Raw genomic sequence first — 19,137 nt, 5'->3', positions numbered from 1 at the left:
GTATGTGCCTTGTTTTTTTGACATTTGCATTAATATTAATACTATGGCACATGTAATAGACGATAGTAAAGTGTAAACACAACTTACAGGTGCACCAAGCAAAAAGTTCATTTGACTTGCCTTCCTGTGACATTTGCTTTCTGGTGGTGGTCTGGAAGCGAACCCACAGTATCTCGGAGGTATGCCTGTACTGTTTTCTTTGAGTCCTTCCCAGTTTGTTTCAGGCAAGAACATTTCCTACTTCTCTCATGCATATTCTTTTTTTTTTTTTTTTTTTTAAAGATTTTTATTTATTTATTTGACAGAGAGAGATCACAAGTAGGCAGAGAGGCAGGCAGAGAGAGAGAGAGAGAGGAGGAAGCAGGCTCCCTGCTGAGCAGAGAGCCCGATGTGGGACTTGATCCCAGGATCCTGAGATCATGACCTGAGCTGAAGGCAGTGGCTTAACCCACTGAGCCACCCAGGTGCCCCACTCATGCATATTCTTATAGGCCACCTTATTACAGGAGAAACTTCAGTTAAAGCTATGAAGACCACACAGAATTTTAGGATTGTGGGGTTTTAGCGGATTATGCGTATTTTTTTCATTAACACCAGTTCTTGGCCATACAGTGGTAATACCTTTTGTATTTTGAGTACCTGCCAACCTATTAGCATCCACCTTAGAATAGGCCTTCCTTGAGCACAAAGATTAACTTCTTGGCTAACAATATGGCAACTAAAAGATAAATCAACATTATCAAAATACTGTCTGGGCCAAGCCTCTTCACTGATAATTCAAACATTAGGAATGGTTAAAAAAAAAAATGCAACATATACTAAGACAATTAAATGGATCAAAAGGAGGGATGCCTGGTTGGTTCAGTAGGTTAAGCATCCGCCTTTGGCTCAGGTCATGATCCCAGGGTCCTGGGATGGAGCCCCACATAGGGCTCCTTGCTCAGCGGGGAGCCTGCTTCTTCAGACTCTCCCTCTGCCTGCTGTTCTCCGCTTGTGTGCTCTCTCTCCCTCTCAAAAATAGTCTCTGCTAGCCAATTTAACTGCCTGCTAAGACAAAACAAAACAAAAATCAATACTCTTCAAGGAATATAATAGATCCAGAGATCCTGTGATGAATTATTCACAATATCTAGGATACAATCCAAAGTACTTAATATAAGACAAACCAATCAATACCCAAGAAAAAAGACAATAATCAATAAAGACAGAACTCAACATGATTCAAATATTAAACTAAACAGACAGGATTTTAAAGTCATTATTACATCTAAGGTCAAACCTGTAAAGAAATTATGTTCAAAATGAATGAGCTCAGGAAATTTTAGAGAAATAAAACTACAAAAGAGAATTAAAGGGACATGCAAGAACTGTGAAGTACAATATCTAAAATACACTCATCAGTGAGGTTCAACAGCAGATCTGAGATGCAGAAGAGTCTGTCAATATGAACCCAGATGGAAGGAATTATCAAATCTGAAAAACAGAAAGAATTTTTTAAAAATGGACACAGCCTCATGATCTGTGGAACAATGGCAAAAGGTCTAACATGCAGGTAATTGGAATCCCAGAAAGAGTGGAGAAAATGGGCCTGAGGAAAATTTTTTGAAGAAATAATAGCTGAAAGTTTCTCAAATTTGGTAAAAAACAGATTTACAGATAGAAGAAAGTTGCCAAACCCTGAGCAGCACAGCCAGAAAGAATAAACCACACCCAAGGTACAACACAACCAAACTGCTTAAAACCAAATACAAAGGGGCACGTGGGTAGCTCAGTGGGTTAATCCTCTGACTTTGGCTCAGATCATGATCTCAGGGTCCTGGGATCGAGCCCCACATCAGGCTCCCTGCTCAACGGGAAGCCTGCTTCTCCCTCTCCCACTCCCCCTGCTCGTGTTCCCTCTCTCCCTGTGTCTTTCTCTGTCAAGTGAATAAATAAAATCTTTAGAACAAACAAACAAACAAATATAAAAAGAAAATCTTAAAGGCAGCAAGGACAAACAGACGAAAACACCACTTACACATACCATACATAGGGACAACAATATGAAGGACAGTTGGCTTCTCACCAGAAACAATGAAGGTCAGAAAATATCAAAACGGCATCTTTAAAATACTGAAAAGAAAAGAAGTCAACCCAGACTTTCTATATCCAGAAAATACTCCAGAAGAAAACAGGGGGAGGGGAGGGAGGGAGACAGAATAAAGACAAAATAAAAACATTTTCAGAAAAAGGAAAACGAATCAAATTCATTACAGTAAACTTGCACATTCAGAAAACCTGAATACTCAGGAAGGGATGAGGGGCACTAGAAATGTAAATGTGTGGGCAAATATAAAAGATGATCCTCTAGATTACTTTAATACATGTTTAGCTATTTAAAGCACAAGTTATAACACTATACTCATCTTATATTTTACATGAATGCGTACATTAATTTTAAGAAAAATGACAATATAGGATGTACACTGTAATCTTTCTGTCAACTACACATAAAAAAGAGGAGTGCAAAGAGCTGTAGCTGATAGGACAACAGAGAAACTGAAATGGAATTCTAAAAAATACTCAAACCCAAAGAAGGTAGGAAAGAGGACCAGAAACAGAAAATCGTAGAATAAAGAGCAAAATCAAAAACACTTCAATAACTGCATTAAATGTAAATGGATAAACACTTCATTTAAAAGGTAGAAGAGATTCTCAGACTAGATCAAAAGGAAGACCCAACTACATGCTGGGAAACACAATTTCTTTCTTTCCTTCTACTTATCTATATATCTATATCTATTAAAAAAGAGGGGTGCTTGGGTCTCTCAGTCCATTAAGCATCTGCCTTCAGCTCAGATCATGATCCTGAGGTCCTAGGATTGAGTCCCACATCAGGCTCCTTGCTCAGGGGGGTGCCTGCTTCTCTCTCTCCTTCCACCTGGGGCTCCTGCTGCTTGTGCTCTCTCTCTGGCAAATAAATAAATTAAAATCTTAAAAAAAAAAAAAATACATCAATACATCATGACCAAGAGGAAGAGGAGGTTGATTTAACATTTCAGAATCAACAGATGTTAATTCATCCCACTAACAGAATAAAGGAGAAGAACCTGGAAACATTCTATATGCCCAGCAACTGGAAAATGGATAAACATGTTGCTAGAATACAGCTTAGCAATTAAAAAGAGGAAAAGGGATAGGGCACCTGGCTGGCACAGTGGGTAGAGTATGTCCTCTTGATCTCAGGGTTGTGAGTTCAAGCCCCACATTTGGTAAAAAGCTTACTTAAAAAAAAAAAAAAGAAAGAAAGAAAAGGGAAAAATCATGAATACATACAAGCACATGGATGAGCTACAAAAACATGTTGAGTGAACGACGCCTTACAGAGGGGAGTACTTTATGATTCTATTTACATATGAAATATCACAAACAAGCAAAACCAGTTTATGATAACAGAGAAAAAAAAAAAAAAAGGGAAGAGTGGCCACCTCTTAAAAGTGGGACAGGGCGATAGGGGTTTGGGTTTGGGTTACACAGCTTTATGCAGTTTAAATTAACCAAGGGGGTGCTGGCTGGCTCAGTCAGAAAAACATGTGACTCTTGATCTCAGGACCATGAGTTCGAGCCCCACAGAGATTACTTAAATAAATAAAAACTTAAAAAAAAACATAACTGACCTAATGTAGAGATTACTTAAATAAATAAAAACTTTAAAAACTGACCTAATGTACATTTCACTGTGCATAAAATTAAAAAAAAACAAACACAAATATTAAAGCCCAGTTAATGGAAAAAAATAAAAGTCTAGTTAATGATATGCATGTGGAAGTACTTAGGGACAAAGTGTCAGGATGCCTGAAACTGACTCTGAAATACAGTCAGGAAAAATAAGAAGATAGATCATTGAACAACTTTATATATGATAAAGCAAATACAGCAAACTTTTTTTTTTTTTAAGATTTTATTTATTTGAAAGAGAAAGGGAGAGCATGAACAGGGTGAGGGGCAGAGAGAAAGGCAGACTCCCAGCTGAGTAGGGACCCCGAGGTGGAGCTGGATCCTGAAACTCCAGGATCATGACCTGGGTTGAAGGCAGACGCTTAACTGACTGAGTCACCCAGGTGCCCTGAAATATAGCAAAATGTTGACTACTGTAGAAATTAGGTGGCTACATGGGCATTCACTGTATAATTCCTCCAAGATTTCTACAAATGGATCTCTTCAAATACAATTCCTTCCTAATATACTCCTTCAGATGTACTCCATGAATAAATCAGATTACCCTGCATACCAGGAAGAGAGTAACCCCAGTTGTTTTAAACTTTGAGTCCCTCAACATCTTTATTACAAAAGACATTTGAAGTAGCTGTTAGTCTTGTATTATAGAGACAGACTTTCAGGGTTGGAACGAAGAGACACTAATACTTGCTTATACCTCAGAGTCCCAAAGTTTCCGCATTCATTATCAACTTTTGTTATTCCTTAGGCTTTAGGGGATTTTAGGTTGGGAATTTCTAATCTGCCCCAACCTTTTCTTTTCTAGATATAACACATTATTTTTCACTGGTATTCTGTGCCCTGACCAGCATATTACTTTATTATGCTATACTGTATCCAATCAGTAAGGGAAGAAAAGTGCAAATCTTCCAACCAGATGTAATTATATAGTCTTCCAGTCTACTATATGCCATGAGGAAAAAGCTGGTATTTTTTAAAAAGAAAAATGGGGAAAACCTTGTACAAAACAAAGCATTACCTCTTGTTCTGCCTGATAAAGCTTGACCGTGATGTTCCTCTGGAAACCCACATCACTGGCATCATAAAACACCCCAAGACTGGTAATAACGATGGGGTAGAGAACTCGGAAGCTCACGCTGACAACTCGGTCCTCAGAAATTCCTGATGAAGTGTCTTCAGAAAGACTGAAAGCCTCAATTTCCTGGTTCAAAACTAAGGAAATCATAAGAAAGAGTTTTACATAACCAAACAAATAAAATCTTACAATTCTTTCACAAATGGCAGCAATTAAGGAAATTCTTCAGAAATATGGCTGCTTCTAGGAAAAAAATAAGTTAATTTTTAAATTTAAGAATGAAATTTTTAGCTATATCTAGATAAAATATTTAATTATCAAAACTACTTTAATAAGTTTTTGTATGTACATGTGTGCATATGTATGTCTAAATGCCATAGGGGAATAATCTATTAGGAAAGTTTCGATAAATAGGGATATTAAAACAGTACCTAATGCAGTGAAAAATAATGAGAAAATTTAGTCTTGCTCTGCAAATTCCAAAGACCCTTCTTCTTGTTGGGCAATTTAAAATACTTGTGATGTCACAGGACAAAAGTCCTTGAAATCACTTCCAATAACACTGAAAATTTCTACACAATACCAATAAATACTATATAATACTGATAAAAGAGAAGCACATCAGAGTAGCATTTCTGACCAAATACTGTGTGCCATGCCCCATCACATTTACAACTTCACAACTACACTGAGTGGTCGTGGCATTATCTGACCTCACGTGTAATGATACTGAGGCCTGGTGATGTTAAGTAACTTGCCTGAGGTCACGGAAAGTGGCAGAGGCAGGAATCAACCCCAGGTTTATGAACTTCAAACTCAGTACTCTTTCCACTCCCCACAGCTTCCTAAATCGAAGCCAAAAACAGTCCTTTACAAATAATGTTTTCAATTACTGTAAATGAATCAGGACCGATTACACGAAGTAGTTCACATGGCTGAGAATATCAGTGCTAGTTTGTAAAGTAATATAGAAACTTATTCTAAAAGACTTTATCAAAGTTCTTTGTATCTTTCAGAGCTGTGGTTTTCCAATTTTCCTGCTCACACAACCACATCAGTTAAACACATTTGTACACACACTCATATACCTATTTATAAAATAGACACATATATTGATACCAATATATTCAGTCTGTATAAAGAAAACATTGTCTTCTTTTCAGATAAACAGAAATTCAGTGTTCTTCCCACACCCAGCAGATCATCTGGATCCCTACCTTTGAATTCCTAGGATGTTATTTTACACTTAGTAATGCTCAATAAAATGTGCCTGATGGAATTGATGACCCTCCACCCACTTACATACATAAGCAGAAGGGGGAAGAAGGTGGTTACACATTTTGTCATGGGTTGGCCAAGCACTGGCCACAGTGTCTAGACTCCAAAGAAACTGGATGACAGCAAAATGTTTTCTTTTTAATACACTCAGTAAATATAAAAGATTCAAAGTATATGCATATATGTTAAGTATATGCTAAAACCTAACTACATATCTATTAAAAACAAATATACCTTGAACTTCAAGCTACCTAGACACAGGAAGTCCTGCTGCTTTAGTAATGTTATTAATCAAAACTTCTAGATATTCAGAGGAGCATGATGATTAATTAATACTCACGATGACCTTAAGGTATTGAAATAAAATGAAAATGACATTTGAGTCATCAAAAAGATAAAATAAGGTTCAATGTAAATTTAGTCACACCTGGAATGCAAGTTGGCGCAGCCTCTTTGGAGAACAGTGTGGAGATTCCTCAAGAAATTAAAAATAGGGGGCGCCTGGGTGGCTCAGGGGTTAAGCCGCTGCCTTCGGCTCAGGTCATGATCTCAGGGTCCTGGGATCGAGTCCCGCATCGGGCTCTCTGCTCAGCGGGGAGCCTGCTTCCTCCTCTCTCTCTGCCTGCCTCTCTGCCTACTTGTGATCTCTGTCAAATAAATAAATAAAATCTTTAAAAAAAAAAAAAAGAAATTAAAAATAGAACTTCCCTATGACCCTGCAATTGCACTCCTGGGTATTTACCCCAAAGGTACAGATGTAGCGAAAAAGAAGGGCCACCCGTACCCCAATGTTTATAGCAGCAATGGCCACAGTCGCCAAACTATGGAAAGAACCAAGATGCCCTTAAACGGACGAATGGATAAGGAAAATGTGGTCCATATACACTATGGAGTATTATGCCTCCATCAGAAAGGATGAATACCCAACTTTTGTAGCAACATGGACCGAGACTGGAAGAGATTATGCTGAGTGAAAGAAGTCAAGCAGAGAGAGTCAATTATCATATGGTTTCACTTATTTGTGGAGCATAACAAATAGCATGGAGGACATGGGGAGTTAGAGAGGAGAAGGAAGTTGGGGGAAATTGGAAGGGGAGGTGAATCATGAGAGACTATGGACACTGAAAAACAATCTGAGGGGTTTGAAGTGGCGGGGGGAGTGGTGGGAGGTTGGGGTACCAGGTGGTGGGTATTATAGACGGCACGGATTGCATGGAGCTCTGGGTGTGGTGAAAAAATAATGAATACTGTTATGCTGAAAATAAATAAATTTAATTAAAAATAAATAAATAAATGAATCTTTAAAAAAAATTTAGTCACACCTATTAAAATTTTTTTAATCTAGGTATTGCACTTATGAAAATTTTCTATTAATTAATAGCTTCATTCCTTTACTATTAATGGATAATAATACTTAACATAATAAAAGTCTGGTTAATTCAAGCTGAGGTTTTTAAAAATTTGATTTGGTTTTGGATTTCAAATGTAATTTGTTCTAGGCTATTCTTACATCATCAGGATTGCAACATTTTATTAGGTTCATGGTCCTTTTGGGACTCCAGCACAAGCTAACGGACTGCCTCACAGAAACACAATTACACATGACATTTTCCTTACAATATTAACTAAAAGAGCATAAGTAAGAAAACTCAGCTTTATACAATACAGATAATTTATTTAAAAAGCTAACTGAAACTTAACTTTATAAAAGGCAGGTTCTTATAAAATAACATTAAGTACCATGTCCCTAAGTTTAAGTATCAACTTATTTCATCCTGTCAATGCCTATGAGGTAAATACTTTTATCCCCAATTTATAGATGGTGAAACTGAGGCACAAATGGGGTAAATAACTGACCAAAGGTCACACAGCTCAAAAAGGTAGAGCCTAGACGCAAAACCATGGAACCTGACTTGAAAGCCCAGGCTTTCAATGACAACACTGTCATTGCCTGTAAGAGTAAGGTGTACATAAGACCTGACAAATCTTAAAATTCCAGGGGTCATAATTGGCACACTTAAGACTGTGAAAAGTTTACTTTTCCTTAGAACCATAGCTGAACATAACAGGAAATGCTGGTAAAGAAAGACATCTGCTTACACAGTTAGCAACATCCTAAAACTGGTTCCCTGGAAATAGAGGAACCTGATTAGGGCCATCTTTCTTCATCATCAACTCCCACAAATCTTTATCTGTAAGGAATACAAAATATTACTCATTTAAAATTTTTACTATTTGTTTCTTTTGTAGGAGGTTATAGGCAATAATCCTAAGGGAAAGTTGACTCATAATATTTGTATCAAGGTTACTATAAATTGACAAGATGGTGAAATCAGCAGGTGTCTCAAAGTTCAAAACTCAAGTTTTCTAGGATTATCTATGCACAAGGAAATCTCCAGATGCATGTGAATCATACTGAGAAACAAACTCTCCTGGATCCTGAAATTAACTATATCTAAAAAGACTCTTCACAGAGAGCTAGAGCGATCACTCAATCTGTCAAAAAGGATGAAAGGTACATTTTGATGAAAGCTCGATCTTAGTCGAGCGGACCACCAGACTAGCCAGCTTAGCAACTTTTCCTCAACATCAAACTTGTACACGGAGGCACAGAGCTGTGGAAAAAGATGACTCACCCGGATTCGTGATGTTGAGCAGTCTGCAGGAATAAGGATCTTCCCTGTCTTCCACAGGCACATCGCAGCCATGAGCTCCTATTATGAACTTCACAAGCACACTGAAAGGTGTATTGGCATTACCATCAGATACTGATCAGCACTCTGCGCATGCCCGTTTCCTCATGCCCATTTCAAAGCTTTTACTTTAAGACCCAAATATTTATTCTAACTTTATTTTTCTAGTCTAGCAAAACAGGAACAAGCAAAATGAAAGTTGCCAACCACCACGTGACATGTGGATAAGCCCTCTACTGTAGTACTATGTCAAAGCGAGTATGAATATGTTTGGCCGGGCTACCAGCAAATGCTCATACTAATTAAAAACAAACCACAGTAAAGTCAGTTTCTCACAGTCCAACCTAAAAACATATCTATATCTGCAATCTTCTTTATTTACTTTCCTCTATTGTATTCCTATTTCCTATTCCTATTCCTATTTCCTCTATTGCTCCAGACCAGATTAGTCTTCCTATTCAAGAAGAGATCTTCTTGTCTCCTACACCTTGTAGGTGTAGGAGCCTGTAACCTGTTGCTCCTTCCCTGCACGTTACAAATACGATGAAGTCTTGATACTCATTTCTATTTACTGACCATCCCTTCCTTGTCTCCACCTTTTTTAGTGAAGTCCCACAAGGAATGAACTAAAATTGTAGGCTCTAGTTTTTCATCTCCCACTCACTTTATAAAACAGAAATTTTAGCTTCAATACCCACCACTTATACTGAGCTGTTTACCACCAACGTAACCACTGATTTGCTGCTAAATCCAGACAACTTTTCAGCCCTTCAGTCTGTATTTCAAGAATGCTTCAAGAGCTTCCTTACAAGGCTCTTTCCCCCCAACTATGTGGCTGGCTCAGTCACTTGCACTGGCTCTTCTTCGCCAACTCTGCCCATTATGGTAGATATTAAAGCAGGGCTTTGGCTCTGGGTCTCTTCTCACTCTTTCTGCCTGCTCTCCCTGGACAATATTTATTCTCAAGACTTTAACTAGCTTGGGAAAGATTCCCAAATTAGCATCTCTAGTTTGGACCCATTTCCTAAAAGATCCGTATGTATCCATTGAACATTTTTTCCCAGATGGCCCATAGATGACAGTGGTGTGCTGGAACCTGCTCCTACTAAATCTTCAGGAATTCTGTGGGCTAGTTATTAAGAACAGACTTTATTAAATTATATAAACTTACAATGAAACACACTGCTTTAAAAACAAAGAAAATACTCAAATTAATGAATTCTTAATTATTTCACTACTACCTATGTTCTTGAGGTTATATTTACCTATTATATCTGGGCAGTAGAAATAAAATGGTATGCTACTACATATCTTTCCCCAGTCTGTGTTCAGAGATGTTGTGTTAGTTGGTTGAAGTGGGTCATGGTGGGAATATTTATACCTCGGAAACTAGCGAACACTACAAATAAGGATTTCATTGACTTTAAGGGATGGAGAAAAAAACCTAAATTGTTGGAGGAAAAATTAACGAAGATTAAACTTAAAAAAGTAATACATGTCTTCATATATCAGTGGAACAGAATAGACAGTACAGAGATAAACCCACAATTAATCAATGACAATAGAGGCAATTAATTAATGATAATTAATCAATGACAATGGAGGCAAGGATATCCAATGGGAAAAAGAGTCTCTTCAACAAAGGGTTTGGGAAAACTGGACAGCTACCTGCAAAAGAATGAAATGAGACCACTTCCTACACCACAAACAAAAATAAACTCAAAATGGATTAAAAACCTAACTGTGAGACCTAAATCCATAAAACTCCTAGAAGAGAACATAGGCAGCAATTTCTCTGATGACAGCTGTAGAAACATTTTTCTAGCTATGTTTCCTCAGGCAAGAGAAACAAAAGCAAAATTAAACTACTGGGGCTACATCAAAATAAAAGCCTCTGCACAGTGAAGGAAACAATAAAACTAAGAAGCAACCTATGGAATGGGAGAAGATACTTGTAAATGACAAATCCGATAAAGAGATAATATCCGAAATGCATAAAGAACTTATACAACTTAACATCAAAAAACCGAACAACCCAATTAAAAAATGGGCAGAAGACATGAATAGACAATTTTCTAAAGAAGACATACAGATGACCAACAGACAGATGAAACCATGTTCAATGTGATTCATCCTCATGGAAATGCAAATCAAAATCACAATGAGATACCACCTCACAGGTGTTAGAATGGCTAATACCAAAAAGACAACAAATAACAAGCATTGGTAAGGATGTGGAGAAAAGGGAACCCTTGTGCACTGCTGGTGGGAGAGCAAACTGCTGTAGCCATTGTGGAAAACAGTATGGAGGGCCCTCAAAAAATTAAAAATAGAACTATCAGGGCACCTGGGTGGCTCAGTGGGTTAAAGCCTCTGCCTTCGGCTCAGGTCATGATCCCAGGGTCCTGGGATTGAGCCCTGCACTGGGCTCTCTGCTCGGTGGGGAGCCTGCTTCCTCCTTTTTCTGCCTGCCTTTCTGCCTACTTGTGATCTCTGCCTGTCAAATAAATAAATAAAATCTTTAAAATAAAAAAACAGAATTACTATATGATCTAGTAATTCCAGTATTGGGTATTTACCTAAAGAAAATGAAAACACTAATTCGAAAAGATATATGCATCTGTATTTATTGCAACATTATTTATAGTAGCCAAGATATGGAAGCAACTCAATCATTCTTTGACGGATGAATGGATAAAGATGTGGTATATACATATACAATAGAATATTACTCAGTCATAAAAAATGAACTCTTGGCATTTGCAGCAACACAGATCTAGATAGAGTATTTGTGCTAAGTGAAATAATTCGGAGAAAGACAAATACCACATGATTTCACTTATATGTGAAATTTAAGAAACAAACAAAAAAAAGAGATAAACCAAAAAAACAGTCTCTTCATAATTAATTTTATTTTATTTTTAAAAGATTTTATTTATTTGTCAGACTGTGAAAGAGAGAGTAAGTGCATGTACAAGTAGGGAGAGCAGTAGGCAGAGGGAGAATCAGGCTCCCCGCTGAGCACAAAGCCTGATGCAGGACTCGATTTCAGAGCCCGGGACCATGACCTGAGCTGAAGGTAGACGTTTAACTGACTGAGCCACCCAAGTGTCCCCCAAAACACAGGCTCTTGAGTACAGAGAACAAACTGGTGGTAGCTAGAGGGGAGGTGGGTGGAGGGGATGGGAGAAACAGGTGAAGTAGATTGAGAGTCTATTTATTTTGATAAGCATTGTGTAATGTACAGAATTGTTGAATTACTATATTGTACACCTGAAACTAATGTAACACTATATGATTAATAACTGATTTAAAAATAAAAAGAAAAAAGTGATGTGTCTGTAGCCACCCCATTGTGAATAGCACAAAAAACTGAGGAACCATCCTTCCACTATTCAAAACTTATTACAAGTTTTGATTCAACAAAGAAGTCACTGATTTTACTGATGAAGAGTAAAGTTCTGACATATATCTCGGTTGTCACTTCAGTTTTACTCTATCTTAAAGAAAATATTTATGTCCAAACTGCACTCCTGTCAGGTGCGACATGTAATTGGTTAGATACAAAGGTCTAGAACAATGGGAGCATTCATGGGAATCATGGAATTTATAATAAAGAGAGGCGCGTCTGCTATTATCTGTCAGCTACTCACCATACATCATTTATATCAGCAAAACTTAGAACACATACATATGCACAAGTACACATAATTGTTATGCTTCCGAGAGCCAGATGGTAAACTTCCACCAGCACTCTACTGCCTTCAGGTACCAGACTCAACATACCCACCACAGAACTTCTCTCCCATGAAACCTGCTCTTTTCATCTAGTGTTTTTGCCTTGATGGATTATTCTCCAAGTTAGAAAGCTAGCAATCATTCTCCACTCCTTTTTCTCCTCTCCCTCTTGCTGTTTATTTACCTCTTTTTCTTCTAAGGTCACACTTCAGTTCAGCCCCTCAGTGCCTAGCCAGGTCTCAGCAAACCATGCCTCTGTCCCCACAGCTGTTCTGCAGGGCCTGGCCACAGCCTGCCCCTGGGCTGGATTGCCTCCCTCTCTACCTCATAATCCCTGTCTCTCAGCCCCACTTTCCTTCCCGAGCACTTCATCTCACTCATCCACACCCTCCTCTGAACTCCCCTCCCCAACCCAGGGTTCCAGTTACATGGAACTGTTTGGAGTTTCCCAAACACTCCAGGCTGTTTTCTATTTATCTATACAATAGCACATATAACATTTTATTACACTGTTACATCTATTTCCTTCTATTAAACTTCAAGCTCCCATAAAGACTGGGACTCTATGGCAACTATCTTTGCATTCTACCACATGCAGTAAACTACGTGCATGCAGCAGAAGATACTCAATAGTTACTTGTGAAATTGACAATTTATTAATTTTATTACAAAGGCTTTTCATTAAATAATGTCCTGGAAGTGTATGTGGAATCTGGCTCCTTCAGTGAAATGTAAGATTTGAAGGTAAGCCACAGCCACAGAAATGCAAACATTTTCGTTTACTAATGGCCAATTAAGGCAGAATACCCATTCGTAAACAACTAGCATTTAGAACAAAAGTATAAACAGAAATGAGTAAGTTTGTTGACTAAATTATTGCAGATATTTAACAAATTCGTTTTTTAAAAGCCATCTTAAATATTCTTACTAGATTCACAAAATTACTCTGCCCTAAGAAGTTTTTGGCTAGTATCTATTTTTATATAAGTATCCCATCATTAGAACAAATCACCAAGCTTACTAAATTTAAAGCAGTAATGCTATGATGGCAAATAAATGACTTGTGACTATCTGAATGTTAATTTTCCTCACTACATTTAGTCTGAGTCATTCCCTCAAGAGATGTTGAGTGTCTTACTCTGTGCCAAGTTAGGTTCCAAGTACTAGGAATACATCAGTGAAATAAGTGACATTCCCCGGGTGCCTGGGTGGTTGAGTTGGTTGAACACCCAACTCTTGGTTTTGGCTCAGGTCAGGATCTCAGGTTGTAGGACTGAGCCCAATGTCGGGCTCCACACCCAGTGCGTTGAGCCTGCTGAAGATCCTTTCTCCTTGGCTCCCTCTCCCTCAAACCCTTCCCCTGCTCACTTGTGTTCTTTCTCTTTCTCTGAAAATAAAATCTTAAAAAAAAAAAAAAAACGTTAAAGTCCCTACACTCACGAAACTATATTCTCATGGGGAAAGACAATTTAAAACACAAAGCTAAATATAATAAAAATGCTAGTTGATAATAAGTATTATAAAGAAAAATGAAGTCAAGTAAGGGAGGATGGAGAGCGAAAAGGGCTTAGATGCTTTTTAATAAAGAGCTGCCTCCTGCTAAGGTGAATTCTAAACAGAGAGCTGAAAAATGTGAGACTGTGAACAACGAGGATTGTCCAGTGGAAGAGTGGTAAAGACAGGGAGACAGTAAGTGCAAAGGCCCCAAGGCAGAAGCACACTTAGTGTATGATGGAAGCACGGTAATGTTAACCAGTGTAGGCGAAGTAGATGTCGATAAGGTCAAAGACCACAGTGAGCACTTGGTATTTCACTCTGAGCAAAAGAGAAGCCAATGTAGGGGTATGAACAGAAAATAGACGTAACTTGATGAATTTAAAAGAAGCACACTGGCTGCTGCACAGAAAATAAAATACAGGGGAACAAAGGTAGAAAGAAATCCATATAGAGGCAGCCGCAAGAATCCAGGTGAGAGGTAATGTGGCCTGATGGGGAGAGGGTGGTGGTTCTGATGGTAGTGGTAGACGTGGTGAGGGGTTGGATTCTGGATAATATAGAAAGGTAGCACCAAGAAAACATGCTGATGGGTTGGATGTGGCATGTGAGAGAAAGAAGAAATCAAGATAACAATGTAGTACAAATTTTTAAAATTTCCTATTTTCCTGGAGCCTCAACATCCTCACAAAGAGGTTATGAGCATCCTCCCCAGGTGACCTGATACACTGGAGCGATAAAGCTGGTCCCTGCCATAAGATCCCCCTCTGGCCCTCCCTCACTCACCTAGTGACATTCGAACACAACAGTGAAATCCTCTCCCTCCTCCTGCTTGTATAGGCCCCTGTGGCCCCCATAAAGGCATGTACCCATGGGGCCCCACTGTGGACTCGCCACCTGCCTGGTTGAACCTGCTCCCTGGACGCTCCTCCTGTGTGGCCGCCCCCTGTGTGGCGCACTGGGCCTCCTTCTCTAGGACTTGGGAGTGGACTAGATCTAATCTCATAGGCCTCTCCCAGTGTACCTTCTGTGACCATGCTGGACGGATCCTTAAAGACCCATAAGGGGGACTCACTCCCTCATTTATAACATAGTCACTGGGGTTTTCTGAGCAACAGGTAGAGAGGGGTCATTATTCTCTGGGACAGAAAAAGAAGGAAGTGCAGGTTTTGGATGAGGTTCTGACAGCAGTGAGGAGTCCAAGGCCTTTCATTTGCTGGTTTATCGGTACTATTATCATTGAGATCATGAACCAAGGAAATCTGTCTTGAAAAGGAATGAAAGCCGCTATGAATAAGATAGGAAATCTATAAATGTTCACAACTGATGACAAGAAAATGCTACAACTGTGTAGCTAATCAGTCCCAAATGTGCCAGTGTAATGCAATCCTAAGAGGGCCATGGAGAACCGCCGATCATCTGAGTGTCTCCGCAGAACTAAAAGTTCAGTCTCCCATGCTTCTGTTCCACTAGCCCCTCACGATGTCATCTTCAGAGCCTGGTCTCATTGCTAAGGTCTTGGGCTCCTAACCAATAACTGAGCCATCTAATACCAACATGAGATGTGCTACCAAAGCTCAGCCGTGGAAGGGCAGGCAGGAAAAAGAGCTACACACTGCAGAGCACACAATTTAAAAAACACTACAGAACAGGAAAAATTCAGTGTGTCTCTGTGAAGTTGGTAAAAAGCATATTTAGACACAAACATGTCTAACCAGAGACCTATTTTGGAATAGAACTTTTTTTTTAAATTTATATTTTATTTTATTTATTAGAGAGAGAGAGAGAGAGAGAGATCACAAGTAGTCAGAGAGGCAGGCAGGGTGGGGGGAGAAGCAGACTCCCTGCTGAGCAGAGAGCCTGATGTGGGGCTTGATCCCAGGACCCTGAGATCATGACCTGAGCCAAAGGCAGAGGCTTTAACCCACTGAGCCACCCAGGCGCCCCTGGAATAGAACCTTCTAAGAATTACTATTTTAGGGGCACCTGAGTGGTTAAGTGTCCAACTCTCGATTTCAGCTCGGGTTATGACCTCAGGGTGGTGACATCCAGCCCTGCACTGGGCTCTGTGCTGGGCATGGAAACCGCTTAAGGTTCTTTCTGATTCTTTCTCCCTCTCCTTCTGCCCCTCTCCCTGCTCACTCTTGCTCTCTTAAAAAAAAGGAACTACTATTCTAAAAACAAAACAAACTAGGTATCTATAAATGCTAGTATGTTAACCAATGAATATATTCTCCCCTAATTATCTTTCCATTAAGAACTATGTGACTCTATGTGAAGGGAAAGCAAAATAAAACAGCCATTTCTCCCAAGAAGAGTGGCTACATGCCTAAATTAACATTTCTGACTGTCTCAGGAGAGGTCATCCAGAACATTTACTCAGTTAATCAGGCAAGTGCCAACTCAGAAAACCTACCGTTGACTTAATGATGGATGTTGTATTAAATGCTTCAGCCAGGTGCTTCTTATCACATTTCGAAGTTCGTGGTTATTGCGAGCAGACAACACACCAACTACCACATCATAGTGACTAGACTTCCACTGAGGAAATGAGGCCAATTGATCTAGAAATAAGCAACAATAAATTAGAAATGTCATATCTCAATTACTGTTCATATGTGACATAAAAATGTTTATTATAAAGTAATACATGTTCATGTGTATAGAATATACAAAGAAATACAAAGAAAAAATATTTAAAAAATCACACGTACCATCCAGATAACCATGACTCTTTGGCATACAGTCTTTTTGTCTTCCCTACGTATGTATATATTTATGCTTCCATAAGTACCTAAAACTTCAAAACTATTAAGATGTTTACGGTGAGAATGAGTTTGGAAAGGCAGAGTGGCATAAACCACACAACAGTAGGCAGTATGAGTCCGTTAGGCCGCGAGCAGAATCCTGGTTCTTTTTATGTCCAGTAACAGTTATTTAACTTATCTTTTTAATTAAAGATTAAAAACAAAACAAAACAAAAAACTTCTAGGAGTGCCTGGGTGGCTCAGTGGGTTAAAGCCTCTGCCTTTGGCTCAGGTCATGATCTCAGGATCCTGGGATTGAGCCCCTTAGCAGGGAGCCCGCTTCCCCCCCACCCCCGCCGCCTCTCTGCCTACTTGTGATGGCTCTCTCTCAATCTCTGTCAAATAAATGAATAAAAAATAAAAATTTAAAAAATTTAAAAAAAAAAAAAACCTTCTAAGTAATCTCAATCCGCCACATGGGGCTTGAACTCCCCATCCTGAGATCAAGAGTCTCATGTTCTACTGACTGAGCCAGCCAGCCACCCCGAAAAGTTATTTACCTTCTTGAGCCTCAGTTTCCTAGACTACAAATGGGTGTAGTAACACTTCTCACAGAGTTATTGTAAAAATTAAATGAGATGATATATATAAAGGTCTTGGTTTGGTACCAAAACAGTAGGCACTCACTGGCAACCATCTGCAAACGATAACCACCACGCAAATCCGTGCTTTCAAAAGTGAAGGCCTACGTTAACATTATAGGGGGCGCCTGGGTGGCTCTGTTGCTTGAGGAGTCGACTCTTGATTTTAGCTCAGGTCATGATCTCAGGGTCCTGAGATCAAGCCCATGTTGGGCTCTGTGCTGGGCATGGAGCCTGCCTGGGATTCTCTCTCTCCTTCTCTCTCTGTAGCCCCCCCACTACAGCTCTTGCTCTCTCTCTCAAAAAAAATTATTAAGTTTGGGAAATAAAGCTGAAAGACTAATATGCTGAAAAGTACCAGAACCCTGAGCAACACCAATAAATTCCACAGCCAGCAAACCCCGTATCACTTAATATAATATTCCAAGGAATGAACGAGGGAGGCAACATTTCCAGGGAAGCAACAAAAAAATCAAGTGACAAGTCATGCGAATGGTTCATTTTTTACTGCTGTAAGGTCTAATGGGCAGGATTACATTTAAGAAAAAAAACTGTCCTTTGTGGACAGAAGGGGAAGATATTTTGTTTTTTATCGCCAGTTTCAAAGCTGGAGAGCTACAAGCTTATACATAGCTCTGATGAGGGGCCGTTTCATCTCTTTCTCCAATGACGGGAACTGATCCAAAATGTTTCCAAAATTAAATAATCGAAGGCCAGAGAGCTTGCCTACATTACATGCAATCTTTTTATATGCCAGAGGATCCAAGCAATCAGTCAAAAGACAACAAAAACATGATGGTATTTTTTCAAAGGACCAATTAAAATAATAAGAAAATCTGGGAGACAGACCCTTCTAATAGATACCTGAAGGATATTACATTATAATTCGTCTAAGAATATAGGAATTTTTGTGTAGATACCTTATTTTCCACAAAAGACACATTTCTAAAAACAAAAGAAACCCCCCAAAACAAACAAACAAACAAACAAACAAACAAAAAAACCAATCTAAATAAAGTACAGATACTTGTTATATTAGCTTACCAGGAATCCTGTACTAAAATGAATTCTTTAAAGGCAGGAATTTGTCCTTTTTTTTTTTTTTTTAAGATTTATGTATTTGAGAGAGAGAGAAAGAGTGAGAACAAATGGGAGGGGGAGGGAGAGTAAGAGAGAGTCCCAAGCCGACTCCCGGCTGAGTTGGGGCTTGATCCCAGTGCTGTGAGATCCTGACCTGAGCTGAAACCAAGAGCTGGCTACTTAACCAACTGTGCCACCCAGATGCCCCAGGCAGGAACTTGTCTTTAATGTAAATACAAATTTTCCTTGCTTATAATAGACCATATTCACTGCACACCTAAAAAGTACTACACATAGAGTATCAGTTGAACACTTTGCATGTAGAATATCACTTAATGCTCACAACACCGAAAAGTAGGTGGGGTCAGGCTCCTTACGAAACAAACAAGGCCAGAGGCACAGAGAATTCAGTAAATTCCCCTAAGGCAAACAATTAGTAAGGCGGGAGGCTAAGATTTAATCCACAGCAACTGACCTCCATTCTCCATCACCTTCAATTAGCAACACAGCTCCATGTAGCTCCTCTGAGACTAAATTCCGATCTTTTATTCCTAACAGAGTCATGTTTATTCCTAACAGAGTCTTGGAGGCAAATCAGTGATAAACAGATCACTGGAAATGCTGGTTAGCACATTACTTTTTTTTAATTTCATGGAAATTAAACATTTATATGA

At 39.0% G+C, this 19,137-nt stretch overlaps 1 protein-coding gene across 2 annotated transcripts in view; it reads right to left on the bottom strand.

Annotated features, from left to right (window-relative positions):
• Positions 1-19,137, bottom strand: part of B3GALNT2 (beta-1,3-N-acetylgalactosaminyltransferase 2) — a 61,731-nt gene that overhangs the window by 32,148 nt on the left and 10,446 nt on the right. For both annotated transcript variants that reach the window (XM_059170405.1, XM_059170404.1), the window contains exons 2-4: positions 16,412-16,559; positions 8,707-8,807; positions 4,736-4,929 (exon numbers count right to left, since the gene is read on the bottom strand). In XM_059170405.1, coding sequence (XP_059026388.1) covers positions 4,736-4,929; positions 8,707-8,807; positions 16,412-16,559 — 443 coding nt within the window. The remainder of the gene's footprint in view (positions 1-4,735; positions 4,930-8,706; positions 8,808-16,411; positions 16,560-19,137) is intronic.

This window comes from Mustela lutreola, chromosome 4 (genome assembly GCF_030435805.1).
Source record: "Mustela lutreola isolate mMusLut2 chromosome 4, mMusLut2.pri, whole genome shotgun sequence".
NCBI lineage: Eukaryota > Metazoa > Chordata > Mammalia > Carnivora > Mustelidae > Mustela > Mustela lutreola.
This window is presented reverse-complemented; position numbering and strand designations above follow the sequence as displayed.